This window comes from Molothrus ater, chromosome 3, assembly GCF_012460135.2.
Source record: "Molothrus ater isolate BHLD 08-10-18 breed brown headed cowbird chromosome 3, BPBGC_Mater_1.1, whole genome shotgun sequence".
NCBI classification, from domain to species: domain Eukaryota; kingdom Metazoa; phylum Chordata; class Aves; order Passeriformes; family Icteridae; genus Molothrus; species Molothrus ater.
The window spans coordinates 37,073,690-37,087,338 of NC_050480.2; the positions used below are offsets into that span (position 1 = coordinate 37,073,690).

Below are 13,649 nucleotides of genomic sequence, written 5' to 3' on the forward strand. Positions count from 1 at the left end.
TTACAAAAATTTGACTGCTGCCAAGAATTTACCAGCTCTTAAATATTAAACTTGAAGAGTACTTTGCATTAATTCCTAAATCCGCGAATGTGTGTGTTTTAATCCTTTTTATTTTATTCCTCTAATAATCAGTCCCATTTCCCAAATTTTGTGATTTCCTAAGGTATCTCAAATATGTTTAAGCAGTGTTATTGGAGAACAGAGACTTCAGAAACTGCTGACATACTGAAGCTTCACACCAGGAAACTCTTATTTCTTGTACCTGTTCTTGTAACTGGCTCCCTTTAGGCCCCACCAAACTATGCATGCTTATACATTACATTCCTGAGAAGGTTCTGTTCCAGAACACTGACCTTCACTTTAAACCCCCTTGCATACTTACACCTTCTGAAATTGGTTGGAGCTTTTGTCCATAACAGAAAAGACTCAAACACACTATTTGGTGTGGTCAAATCACAGTTTTCCTCCTCCCTTCTACTTGCAAACTTTGCTTAAGCTGTTCATTCTCCCCTTTTCTACAAGGGTACTAGGATTTTGAAAGATGATTCAGAGTTTCATGACTGCATTGACATACTGTTATTATACAAATAGCATGTAATGTGGATAAAAAAATTAATCTAACCCTAGAAGCTTTCCTTCAGTGGAACGTGGTTCTTGGGGCAATTTATTATACTTTAAAGCTTTAGTCCTTTTTATTATCAGTTCCATACACAAATTGGGGTAATTCTCCATATTTATTTATATATCTGTGGTAAAATCAGATTACTTCCAGATAAAATACTGTTTTATAGTCATCAGGAGAACTGCATCTTTTATCTGGATTCCTCTAAAATACATCATGCATATAATTACTCATAAGAAATAAAGTGATGCAAAGATATTTTGCAAAGTGCCTACAGCAGCATAAAACCTTTCCCTTTCCTAGGTATCACCAACTTTTCTACTACCAAAGAACTGTGGAAGTCTGTTTTACATTGGGGACCAAGATTCATAATGCTCTAATGCTATTTCAAAAGTGCAACTGCATTCATAGGAAAAGAATGTGTTTAAAAGAGGTAATACATTGTATATTTGTATACAATTCCTTCTTTGAGGTAATGCTATAAAATTCTTTGCCCTGCACAGTAGCTAAATAACCATAAATGATCTTTCATGCATATGCAAATCCATCCCTCTAAGCACCTTATTAATTATTTCAAAGATACTTGGAGGTCACCACTCATGGAAATTTCTATGCATGAAGCCTCATTAATACAAGACACCACACAGAGAGATGGGATAGATTTTTGTTGCTATTTAACAAGGGCAGAGAGTATAATCTGTAAGATTTAGTTTTTTTATTTTAATGACCAATGGAATTCGGCCAGCTCCTCTGCACTTCTGCAAGTGCTTCCTCCGAGCTGCTGCAGTGGGTTTGAGTGGTGGGGCTGCTGCCACACTCCTGTGAACAGCTAATCCTATCAATGCACTGCTACTGTGCTCAGCGCTCTGCTCCTCCAGGCTGCCTCTTCTCAGCTGGAGTTCTGCTGCCTGGCACTCGATTAGCAGCTGAACACTAAGGAATTAATGTTCTTCTTCTAAAAATCACAGCAATGACACATTTTGTTTTGGAACAAAGTGAAGCTATGGCACTACTGAGGTGATATATCATAGCTCATCAGCTCAGAAGATAGCTTTGTTTTGAAACCATCTTATCTCCTGCTTAATTAGGCCCATAATAGAAATCAAAGCAAAGCAAGGATATAACCACACAAAATACCTGAATGCAATGAAAAAAAATGCATCCTCTGGCACATGTGTGCCAGGAAGCAAGAAATTAAACCTACTTGAGAAGCCCTGTTTATCTGAAATCCCTAGATCCTTTCCAGCTCAAGTTATCATACACTTGCGATGATAACACTGATCTCGTCTGTCACAGTGACCCTTTGCTGTAGCAGCTGCTGTTTATTTTTATTCTGTTGTGTGTATGGTGCTTTCACCTCTAGGTTGATCCAATAAAAGATATAAAAAACTTGCTATGTTGGTACATTCCCTGATAAAAATCAGGAACAGTGAGTCAAATGTTAATGGAAACTGCAGGCTATGTTCATTATGTTATCTCTATTTTTGAAAAACACTAGAATGAACAGAACTAATTGGAAGTGCCAACTATTTAACTATGCTTAATTACAAAATCAAACCCTCCTGTAGAATTTGAGGGCAATGTGTGCACGTATGCCTTGAAGAAATGTGCCAGTTTTTAAGTAAATCTACTCTTACATGAAAATGATCAAATAACTTTTAAAAATCCAAACCTCAAACTTCAAGACATCACAAACACTATTTCAGCATTAGTCCGTGGTGTTTAAAAATACATGTTTAAATGCAGACTCTTTTGAGCTCTCTGTGCGGCTTGGTCAGCTACCATAACATAAATCTCATCAGAGTGAATATGACTTTGTTTTGTATTCCTTTTAGAAGAAGGCTCAAACAAACCTCTATCTTTTCAATAAAGCTCAGACCTAATGTTTTTTTTTTACTTTGAGTCATTCTCTATTAGATATAACATGTATTAAACCCACACTGCCAGAATAAGAAAGGTCTTGGCATGTCCTGTGGTGTTCATTCCTGTCAAGGAGAATTCATTTGAGGCTTCACTGAGGTAATTAGAAAAAGCTGTGTCAAATAGTGCTTTACCATACCCATCTGTAAATACAAACTGCAAATTGCAGTTGCAAAATGAAGATTGTGAACTGTAGACTGTAAAAATGCCATCTTATGCTATTCAGTAGAAGTACCATGATAAGTGGAAAAGAAAATCGTGTGACACTGCTGTGAAAGTTTCTTAAGCGAATTCATTGATGAGAGCTGCTGCATCCATAGCTGTGAAGCAGGCTAAAACCCCCTAGGTCTTAAGAGTAGGAAGAGGTTGGCAACACAGGTATGCCTCCTTCTCACAGATATGATGAAACAGTCTCATGACTTTCTCAAAGAACAAAAAATAATCATCAGCTCCCAACTCAAGTACAACTTAATACTAGAGACAACCAAATGACCTGTATATCAGAAAGTTAGGTTCAGATAGCTGCAGAAATGAACTGAGAAGTTACAACAGCTCTGTTTAGATTCTTCATTCTGCAAAGTACCCCAAAAGAGAATAGTTCCAAGTGCATTTTTTTAAAATGCAAAACTGCTAACATAACAGAGAAAACTGACAGAGGCAGCAATCAATGAGAGAGAAAAAGTATTGCAATTATATTACTATTACTACTGCTATTAGAATTGCTTTAAGGTTTATTATCTTAAAAACAACTTTCCAGTTTGGGGAGTGCTGAAACTTTAGGATAGCAATATTTTAGTCTTGCCATATATAGCTATTATAACACTTGGAGTACAACACAGCTGAGGCTAGACTGGCAGCAATAGCTTCTTTCCCATTTCCTCAGCTGAACTCTATCTCACTTGAACAGCAGAAGTACACCATCCTTTGTGCATCCTCTACAGCATGCCTTTCTTAAGCCAAACCCATGCCTTCCTCTCCACTCCAAGACTGAAATTGCAGCCCTGAGCACCCCAGCACCATCTTTTTGTGTATTCTCCTCATCCCTACTCTGCTTCCACTGCTCAATTCCCATAATGTTCAACTTCAGCAAACAGAAAAGAGAAATAGACTGGCAGGGGTAAAAACTTCTGAAAACTTTTTAGTCTCCTCTAAGAGAAAAAGAACTTCTGAACTGAGCAACTGGAGTTGAAAATATATGGAAAAATCCTAATACAAGTTTAGTGCAGCATGACTAGCAATGGGTTTACAGACAGAAGAGGCAGAAGGGTCATTAGTTTGACATATCAGACTGATCTGGAGGAAGCTCTCTGACACCAGGTACAGCAGCAAGGAGGCCCACAAGTGAGGAGAAAGATGAGCTGCCTGCTGTACCACTGGCATAACTGATCAACCTAAGGAGCTAACAGAAGAAAATGGAAGAAAACAATAAAACAGGGGGAAAAAAGGAAGGATTCTACTCAAGCAGCTTTTTAATATGTGTGGGAGCAGCTAATGGATTAACTTCTGGAGAAGCAAGGAAGGAGGCTGAGAGTACAGATTGACCACACAGTACAATGCTAATGTAAAGGTCAAGGAAAGAACACTGGGTCTAAAGTTCCTGTTCAGTTTCTCATGACAAGTTTTCCTACAAAACATTAAAAATTATTTTGTGTAGGATGACATCAGTGTGTAAATGCAGTAGCTGTTTAGGGGGAAGTAAAATAAGACCTGGCAACACTGCACATAAACAGCAATTCTAGTGAAATGTAAAGAACCATTGCTTGCTTGTTCTTGAAGTAATTAAAAATAAATAATTTTAAATATTTCTTACTACTGTACTTTCAATATCGTCAAGGCATATTTTCAGATTAAATAGATGCCACTCCACTAAGAACTTTTGTCAATTTTTCTACCATCTAGTGGGGTTTGAAACTTATTTATCAGCCATTCAGGTAACCAGACAGACCTATCTTCTAGGCAGCTTCTAATATGCTGTAGAATTATTCTCATACCATGATACAGCATTTAAGACAAACATATATGCTCCCATTTTAATTTAACACCAAGAAAAAAGAATGCTCTGTATAGAATATACTTCTTCATAGCAAAATTTTTGACAATTTTGCAGTCCACATGCCAGTGTAATTGAATCAATTCTCAAAACAAATCTTCTATATTCTATTTAACTCTTTGTTCAGATAAGTCAAACCTTGTTTCCTACTCAAGTAAAACACGTAACTACATTTCATTCAAAGAGGTGATAATTATAGCAATAATAACTTCACCAAAAGGAAGAGTATTTAAAATTCCTATTGCAGTCCTTTTTCATTAGTGCTTGAAGACAGACCAAGAAAGTTAATAATTTACTTAATTTGAAATTGAAAATGTGGAGGTCAAGGTGTTTTGTTTTTTTTGTTTTTTTTTTTAAACTAGAGTGTAATGCTATCATCTGCTTGCCCTTCATTATTATAAAATACTAATGTGAAGAAAGTAAACATTTGATTTTAAAAGAAATGGCCTTCAAAATCCAGTTAATTCTCCAGTTCACATGCTTAGCAAAATCCACTTCAATATTCAAATATTTTCTCCAACAAATTAAACAACTCCTATGAACGCAGTATAATTCCACTGATTTACACAAAATTAATAGGTGCTAAAAAATAATATTATCCTGAAATCAAAATTACATTAAAAAAATTATAAAAAAACCACCAGAAACATACCTACACAGGGAAGGGAATAGCCAAGCTCTGGGTCATGGATGAACTGGCGGTCATTCAGCATGGTTACACAGTACAGATGGAAGCAGTCCAGGCAAATGACATGGCGATGCACACATTGGAACACAAGCACAGGACTCCTGTTAAAGACAAAGCAGTGAGAGTGATGAACAAGGACTGGACTGAAATCCAAAGAAAGCTTCATTTCAAACTTCTAATTTAATAGAAATTTTCAATTGACAGTACACAGGATAATTACATATGTAAAAACAGATTTTACCCTGGCATACTGCAGCACTTTTAAAAAGACATGACTTCTAAAATGAATCAGACATGAAGAAATGGAAGTAAAGTTTTACTGAATGTTGAAACTTTACTGAAAACTGAAACCTAAACCAAGAAAAAAGTCCTTTAGTAACAGATATCGTTTATATGAGGTGAAGAAAGATCATATATGGTAAAACATCAAATGGTGATAGGTAGGATAAAATAGGTATATGACTATTTAGGGAAGTAAATATTTTGTGAAAACCACCATGTGCCTTCAGCCTCTCAAGGCAGTCATTTGAACTCTGCAACCAAGGCATTCTCTTAATACTAATGAGTAAAGTAATTCAGCTTCTGGTCAGAAGTGTGTGATTCAGTTTGGGAGTGAGACACCTGAACTTAAGTGCTGGGCATAAATACGGTACGTGAAAAATTCCATATGTAAGTGAGATATTCCTGCTACGGCTGATACACTTAGTGGAGGCTGGAGCTGATCAGCCTCCAGTTACCTGCACCAGGGTGAGCTGAGTCATCCATTTGTCTCCATTGCCTGTATAGGCTAAGCCTCCATGGACCATTCCAGGAGTGCAGGCACCCATCACACATGCAGAGACTAAATAAAGCTACCCAAGCCTGACAGAATGCTGCTTGTGGAGATGCAGAGAGGAAACACTTGAAATAAGTGAGGACAAAGAGTGTGACTCCTGAGCTGATCTGCACTCAGAGACTCTCCAGTGACAGTCACAGCAAGGAAAGACAGAGAGCCAGTGGTTTCCAAAAGCCCATCCAGGACCAGCACACTGAAGGTGAAAGAAAAATTGAGCAACATAGAAAATATTACACACATGTGAAATGTGCCTTCACTGCAGGAACATGCTGATCAAACCTAATGGTTTGCTCTAATATAGGGTAACTTCTGTTAACTCCTGATGGACATAACACAACTGTCTGTTCCAACGTAAAGTGTGCTATACACTGTTTCTTATCTTTCAGAGCTATTACCAACCTCAAGTCTCAACATGGCAAAAAATAAAGAGAGATGTGTTAAATTGAACACAAGAGTGAGATTCCCATTCAAATGTTAAATTACTTTACTCCTTTAATTTGCTTGTGAGTGAACACAGGCACACATTCACCCCAAATTTCAATTTTTTAGTTACTTGTAAGAAGTATACTTATTTTTAAAAATAATAGTATGAATTCTCACACATTTGTGGTACTCCAGGAGACAAGTATTGAAATACAAAGTGAAATACAGCAGGACTTGTGATAAAATCATTAGGGTTAGAAATACTGATACATTTTCTCTAAAACCTGAGATGATGCTTTGAAAATTCCCTGAAACAGTAAAACACAAAGACTTCAGTGTGGGAATACAGCTTCAAAATGTAATCAGTAATTTCACATACTGTATACAAGCATTTAATCTTCCATGAAAATATGTTTTAGTATTGTACATACTATAGAATTCATGGCAGTGTGTTAGTACCTCCAAAAATATAATCTCTGTGTTTTAAGGATTTTCTTGAATAAAGCAGCTTAAAACTGAATTAAATAAAACCTCCCCATTACTAATCCTTATTAGTTGCCCACTTGCTGTTCTGAATGTACCAAATAATAATTTTAAAAAAACAGCTGTAAGGCAAAATGAGTTTAGCTCTGGACAGTCCCCAAGTCATTATGGAGAAGTAGAGAAACAGTTGCCTTGTCCCTACAGTGCAGAAGTCCCTGTGGTCACCAGTCAAATGTAACCTTCAGAAAAACTAGAAACACTTTAGAAAAAACCCTAACATTTCTTCATAAATTGCAGATTTAATAAGATTTGCCTATAGCTTTAATGGATATCTCACTTTAAGGGTTAATTGCTCTTTTTTATTACTTCAGTGTCTGAGTATCTTTTCTAGTTTCATGGGAAGCTCCCTGTTTCTAAATTCACACCTCTCTGACCTTTACTTCAAAGACAAAATACATGTGTGTGGTGAGATGCATAAGAGAAGGCTGTCAAAAGTGGAGTATCTTAAAGCCAGGCCAGAAATTAAAATAGTGTTATTAATATAATATTTCCACCTAAACTTGTATGAAATCAATACTAACAGCACTTCATTATGCAAATGAACTACTATGCTCAGTTTCTGCCATAAATTATTTTGAGATAATTGATTTTGCTTCTTAATGTATCACAACTGTCTAAATTAAAACTAAAGTCTTCAGAAGGGGTATAGCCATACATGTACATATTTAAACTGCGCCTTTATTTATGTTAAATTTATCTTAAATAAATAAACTGCATCTTTATTTTATCTTAAAAAATGCTATCTTTTAACACCATCAGACTCCAAGCAATGTGTACAAGACAGATATAAATCTGGGTTCTGACTTTGTCAGAAAAAACAAGCTTAGCTCTCACACTGCCCGCTAATATTTCAGCCCAGGCTATCTGTGTCATAAGGCTTTGAGAAACTCAATCTGTATGCAAGGCAGATTGATCCAAATTCATTTGGCATTGGAGCAATTGCTGCAGTCCAACATTTGCACATTTTGTATCAAAAGAATCCAATTCTAGTTTAAAAGGGGTATAAAAGTCTTGCTCCTGAGATCAGTAAAGATGAAGATGTAGAGATTACGATCACAATGCCCAGGTGAAGTTAGTGAATACTCATTTAGGATACACCAAGAGTTATTGCTAGAAGCCTTGCTTGTACAAAATGCAATTTATTTTAGAAAGGATTATTATGAAAGTAAAAAAAAAAAAAATTGCCACAGTGTAACAAGGTCCCTTCCTCAATCTAACACAACAGGCTAGTAATGTAAATCTGACATATATTTTAGAAAGTGTTTCATAGGTTCCATTTACATAATGTGTTTGGCTGAATTAGAGGCTTCATGAGAATAATATATAAGAAAAATGTTTCTCACAGCAAGGGATAAATTGGTCCTTTTTGTTCACCAATTAGGAATGTAACCACTTTTAAAAATTGAAAATCCAACATTACAATGCATCACTGGAAATTTCCATAATAAGTAACTCACTCCTGTGCTTGGATTCCTTTTCATTAGAATTTTATCAGTGTGCATTGACTTAAATGAAAAAGAAAGGGGACCTTAAATCTTTTTGCTTTGTGTTAGTACTGTTGGATTAACTGTGGCCCAACAACAGCAGGGGCGGAAGTGATTTCTGGTCCATAAGCCCTTTCCTCCTCCCCTCCAGAGCAGCAAGGTACAGATAATTCTCAGACAGACTACCACAGGATACTGGCTAAAGAAAGATACAAAGACTTGATCTTGTTTAGATAAGAAGCATTCTGAGAAATTGATTGTTCTAGTACACCCTAAAAATCTCATGATGGTTATAATTGTATAGAGATTGAGTCCAATGGCTATGAGGGGCTACTTAGCATAAGGAATTATTTGTAGACCTAACAGTGGATCAGTTGATATATATTGCAATGCCTACTGGAAAATATATGGGGTAATTTCTCTCTTGCTTGGTCCTTTCTCTTAATGTTTTGAAAAAAGCTAGACTGAATAAAGGTTAAACTGCACACCACATATATGAGACCATTATTTTTTAGAAAATATGAGTAGCCACAGACTGAAGCACTTTAGGGCAAGGAATACATCTAAGCCTGCAGAAATATGTGAAAATCATGTTGGACAAATCTGTGAAACTGCCTCGACGTCATTTCTAGGTGACAGTTGGATTTTTCTCACCTCAATCTCAAAATCTTAACCAAATAATAACAAAAAACCTAGGCAGATGTCTATAAGGCTGCCTTGATGGCAAAAATAGCCGTGTGGAGTTCCTTTCTCTGCAGTAAATAAATATGAATGCACACAGCCATATCAGAGTCTTTAACCCCACCTATGAGTACTATATTTATCATTAAACACTTCTGTATTTATAGCACATTTTTCCACTTTGTCAATCTTCCTGTACTTCAAAAAGCTTACTATATAAGCACTGTGAAATAATTTAATTTCTGAATGGATCTCCATGTCATTCTAAAGCAGATCTATTTGAGGTTTCAGGTCAGCACCATTCAAGAAAAGGTGAATCACTGAAAAAAATGTGTAAGGGGAAAAAAAAAGAGGAAAATATAAACTTTGGTGACATGGACACTACAGGCACTTTCCTGCTTCATAAACAATCAAAGGAAAACAAATAATATCCTTGAGCAGCAGTCAATCCGTATTGCCTCCATTCTTGCAACAGAAGAAAATTAAAATGCCTAAATAAGCCAAATTATTCATCCATCATGTGGCTTCCTCATAGAACTGTAGGTAGGAGAATATAGTCTTCTAATTCCTACAAAGCTGGCAACACTTCTGGCTTTCCTGTCTATCACACACATTCCACAATCTTATGCAAAACTATTGAAAGACTTGCCTGTTTATGACACTTAAAGTGCATGGTTTTCTTACCATGAAGATACTTCTGGGAACTTTCTGATTGAATATGTTATTAAAATATATTAGAATGATGCTAATATTTCTATAAAATATAAATATAGAAAGTATAGAAAAATTGCCACAGTCATTTAGAATATAGATTTAGAATTTATACAGTTTGGAGGAAAGTAGAGCAGCAAATCCTGCTTTCTAATGAGCAATATGCTATTATGGATTAGTAAAAACAGTGACCTATCAATTACAGGCAACTTGTGAGTAACAATCCAGGTCCCAAATATTTAGACAAGCGTAGGCATTTGAAATGGGTATAAATACCTTACCTGAGAAAAGAAAAAGTACTAAGAAAAGTACTAAGAAAGTAATATCAGATATAACTTTGCAGTCATAAATCCATCCTTCACGGACTTTAATGAACAAAAAAATTACATCCCTACATTTGCTTTCCTAAGGGGTGAAAATATATCTTTACATAGGGTGTTCTAATTAAAAAACCCGGTACAGATAAATATAGTATTACCAGAAAACTAAAATATTAAATCCCTTAAAACAACAACAAAACCCTGTTTTTTTGTCTTTGATCATTTGCCACAGAATGCATCAAAGGTCATGAAATGAAGGTTATGAACACCATGAGACAACACTGTGCAAGCTTAAACTTTCTGGCTGTGCTTCTGTATAAAAATGTATTCTGACCCACAGCTGTTAACTTAAAGAAGCACTGGCAAGTGAAATCTGACCTATTTTCTCCTCTGTTACATGTTTTCCTGTAAAATGTGCTTTCATGTTTCTTATTTCTACTGGAAAGCAGTGCCAAGAGGCTAGAACACAGAAACAGCCTGACTGTGCTAAACCAGAATATAAGAGGAGAAAACAGGCATGCTTAAAATTAATGCTCATGATGACAAGTACTCCTTTCAGCACTGTTCCTGTTAACTGTGCTGTTAAGGGTTTTCTCAGGGTATGGAAATGACACACATTATTGCCTGTAAAATCTCTGCTCTCTGGCAGGAAACAGCATCTGCTGCCTGAGGACATGGGCAAGGGGATTCTTCGTTACATGCACTGGTACATTCAAATTATTACCTGGTACTGTGTATTTGCTCTGCCTGCTTGCTCAGACATGCCTTGTGTGAGCTCTGTGCTCAGGCACAATAACCACCCTTGACACCAGTGGCTGAATCTTATGATATCAAAGAGTAGAAGGTGATCAGGCTGGAGGAGAAACATCCTGTAATCTTTCAGATTCAGCTCACAGTGCTCCTCTGCGCAGCAAATAACCAAGAAATCAGATGTGCTTTGAAAGAAGATGGGTAGAACCTGCTCCTTTTCCTCCATCTGAACTTGTAAAACCTCACTAATGTTCCACTGGAGAGAAAAGGAAAATACCTCGGTAACAGAAGGAAAAGACAAAAGTGAACAAAGGCAGCGGCCCATAAACTACCCTAACCCAAACCCTGGTTTGCTTGCTGGTTACCCTTTGTAGCTTGCTGAGCTCCAGATTGCTGTGAACTGATTCCTCCTGACTGACACTTTGGCAATGACTTCCCAAACCTGTGTCACTTTTACTCTTGGCTTTTGCCACCAAACTGTGGCAAATGCTTCTTTCACCCCTCCCTAGATTTAAGCCAGGTCACAGCAGACTTTGCTCTCCTCTGAGGCAGCGCCCAGCCCTTAGCAGCACAAGCAAAACTGCTCATCTCTGACAGTCCACAGCAGTCACACACTCCTGATAGCCCAAGCAGCCTTCCTTTCACAGACTCATAACCCTCTGACTAGAGACACACTGTAAGAAATCAGTATCATTTATTTCTCAGGAAAAAAAAAACACATCAAGGTAACCAATGAAGTTGGGAAAATGATGGGATAGCACAATAAGAAGAAGAACCATTTTCACCTGTACCATTTCCAGCGCCAAACAATCCTTCAGTAATTAAGGAAGAACAAATGAAAAAAGTCAAAATGTTGTCATACCCTAATGACATTTTTTCTCCTGGTTGGTCTCACTGGGCCTGTTGAGGTCCTGTTAATTCCTTTCAAGAATTAATTCCTTAAACCTTATATAGTAATCTTAATTTGGTTTTACTCTCAACATCTATGCTAGTAAAATTAATATTGTCAGAAAATGTTCTTATGCCACCGGAATGCAACTGTCTATGCTGTTAAATGGTAAGAATGGGACCTGACATGGTTTTTAGGCTTGCCAAATAGCAAAGTCCCTCACAGTTCTTGGGCATAGTCCAGGGGTTACTGTGTGCTGTCTTCAACAGGCAACAGCAGTGTGCATGTGGACACTCAGGTTTAAAAACTGAGAGTAATACAGATTAATGACAACAGAGCTTTAGTTTGGGACTCTTTTCTTATTACATCTTACCTTACCAAATTTTTTTTTTCTTATTTTCTGTTCCCAGAATCAAACCTTTTGAGATAGCCTGTAATAATCAATGTTTCTGTAAACACTTTTTACAGAAGAATGTTTCTAACACAAAAGAGAAGACACAATTATGAGCTCTTTTTGCCTTCTTGGGGATACTTAAATCCCTGGAAAAGGTACAGGAGGAAAAGAATATTGGATATTATCTTAAGGGATGCTATCATATTATACTTTTCATTCCCTGGGACTCCAGGAGGGAATAGAACTTTTGGATAAAGCATGTCTCCACTGAGTAAATTTCAGTTATTCTCTTCCAGTTAGCTTTGAAAATACACCCTGGTGCATGAACTTTCGGACTGTATTTCTTAACATATAGAAGAAAAAAAAGACTGGAAAACAAAGGAAGGTAGAAAAGCAGAGAAGAGGGGAAAGAAAGATGGAAGAAGGAACAGAAGGTAGAAGGGATACATTAAGTGCATTTGCTCTTAGACAATTATCTTTCACCACCTTAAAATTATGTTTTATGCTTTTTCTCATCTTTCTTTTCAAATAAGGATATTCAATTTATATGTTGATCCAAACAATAACTTGAGGGTGCTTGCCATTAAATGAGTCTTTAGTCTGAGCCAAAGACATGATTATTATCTTATAAAAAAAAACCACCCTAAAGCTATTGTTATAACAAGACATTTCTTTATAGAAATCCCATTTTTTTAGCTTCTCACAGTCTTTAAAATATACAGATAATATTTTACCCTTTCCTCCTCAAGGCAAATACCTTAGCATAAATGTCTAAATGCAGTTATCTGAGAACACCTTCTACATCAGCACTTCCACGCAAAGGAAAGAACAAGCCTTGGGCTAGCAAGTCTCACAGAAGGCATTCTGACTTGGCAGATTTTAAGTGTTCAAAGCAGTCAATTATCTTTAGTAATCTGAAGAAAATAGTTTGCAACATCCAGCAGAAAATTGTACTAGTAGTGAAAGTGGCTTCATTATGTCATATTCATATTGTGAATTTCTGTTTCTGATTTTATTACAGCCCTGTGTCACAACTGTAGAATTTCAATGCCCAACATGCACCCAAATCTATGCTTAAATTTAATTTCCCTCCTCCTTCTTCCCTACATGCCAACTTCCAGCACTTAAAAGAGTAAATGGAGTCAACTGCTAAAGCAGCTTACTTCCCACCTCACACATAGCTGGTTATGTGGGCTGACACAGAGTGAGGGAAAAGGCATATGGATTTTTGATCTTTCCAACTAGAAAAAAACCAACAAACACCACCACCATCACACCCTCCCCACCCAAATTAAGTTGTAAACTCAAACAAATTATTATAAAGTTTGGGAAGAGTAAT

General features: G+C 36.6%; 1 protein-coding gene across 1 annotated transcript in view; it reads right to left on the reverse strand.

The window, feature by feature from the left end:
• Positions 1 to 13,649, reverse strand: part of PRKN (parkin RBR E3 ubiquitin protein ligase) — a 673,569-nt gene that overhangs the window by 260,363 nt on the left and 399,557 nt on the right. Inside the window, exon 7 of the mRNA XM_036380347.1 lies at positions 5,245 to 5,381. Coding sequence (XP_036236240.1) covers positions 5,245 to 5,381 — 137 coding nt within the window. The remainder of the gene's footprint in view (positions 1 to 5,244; positions 5,382 to 13,649) is intronic.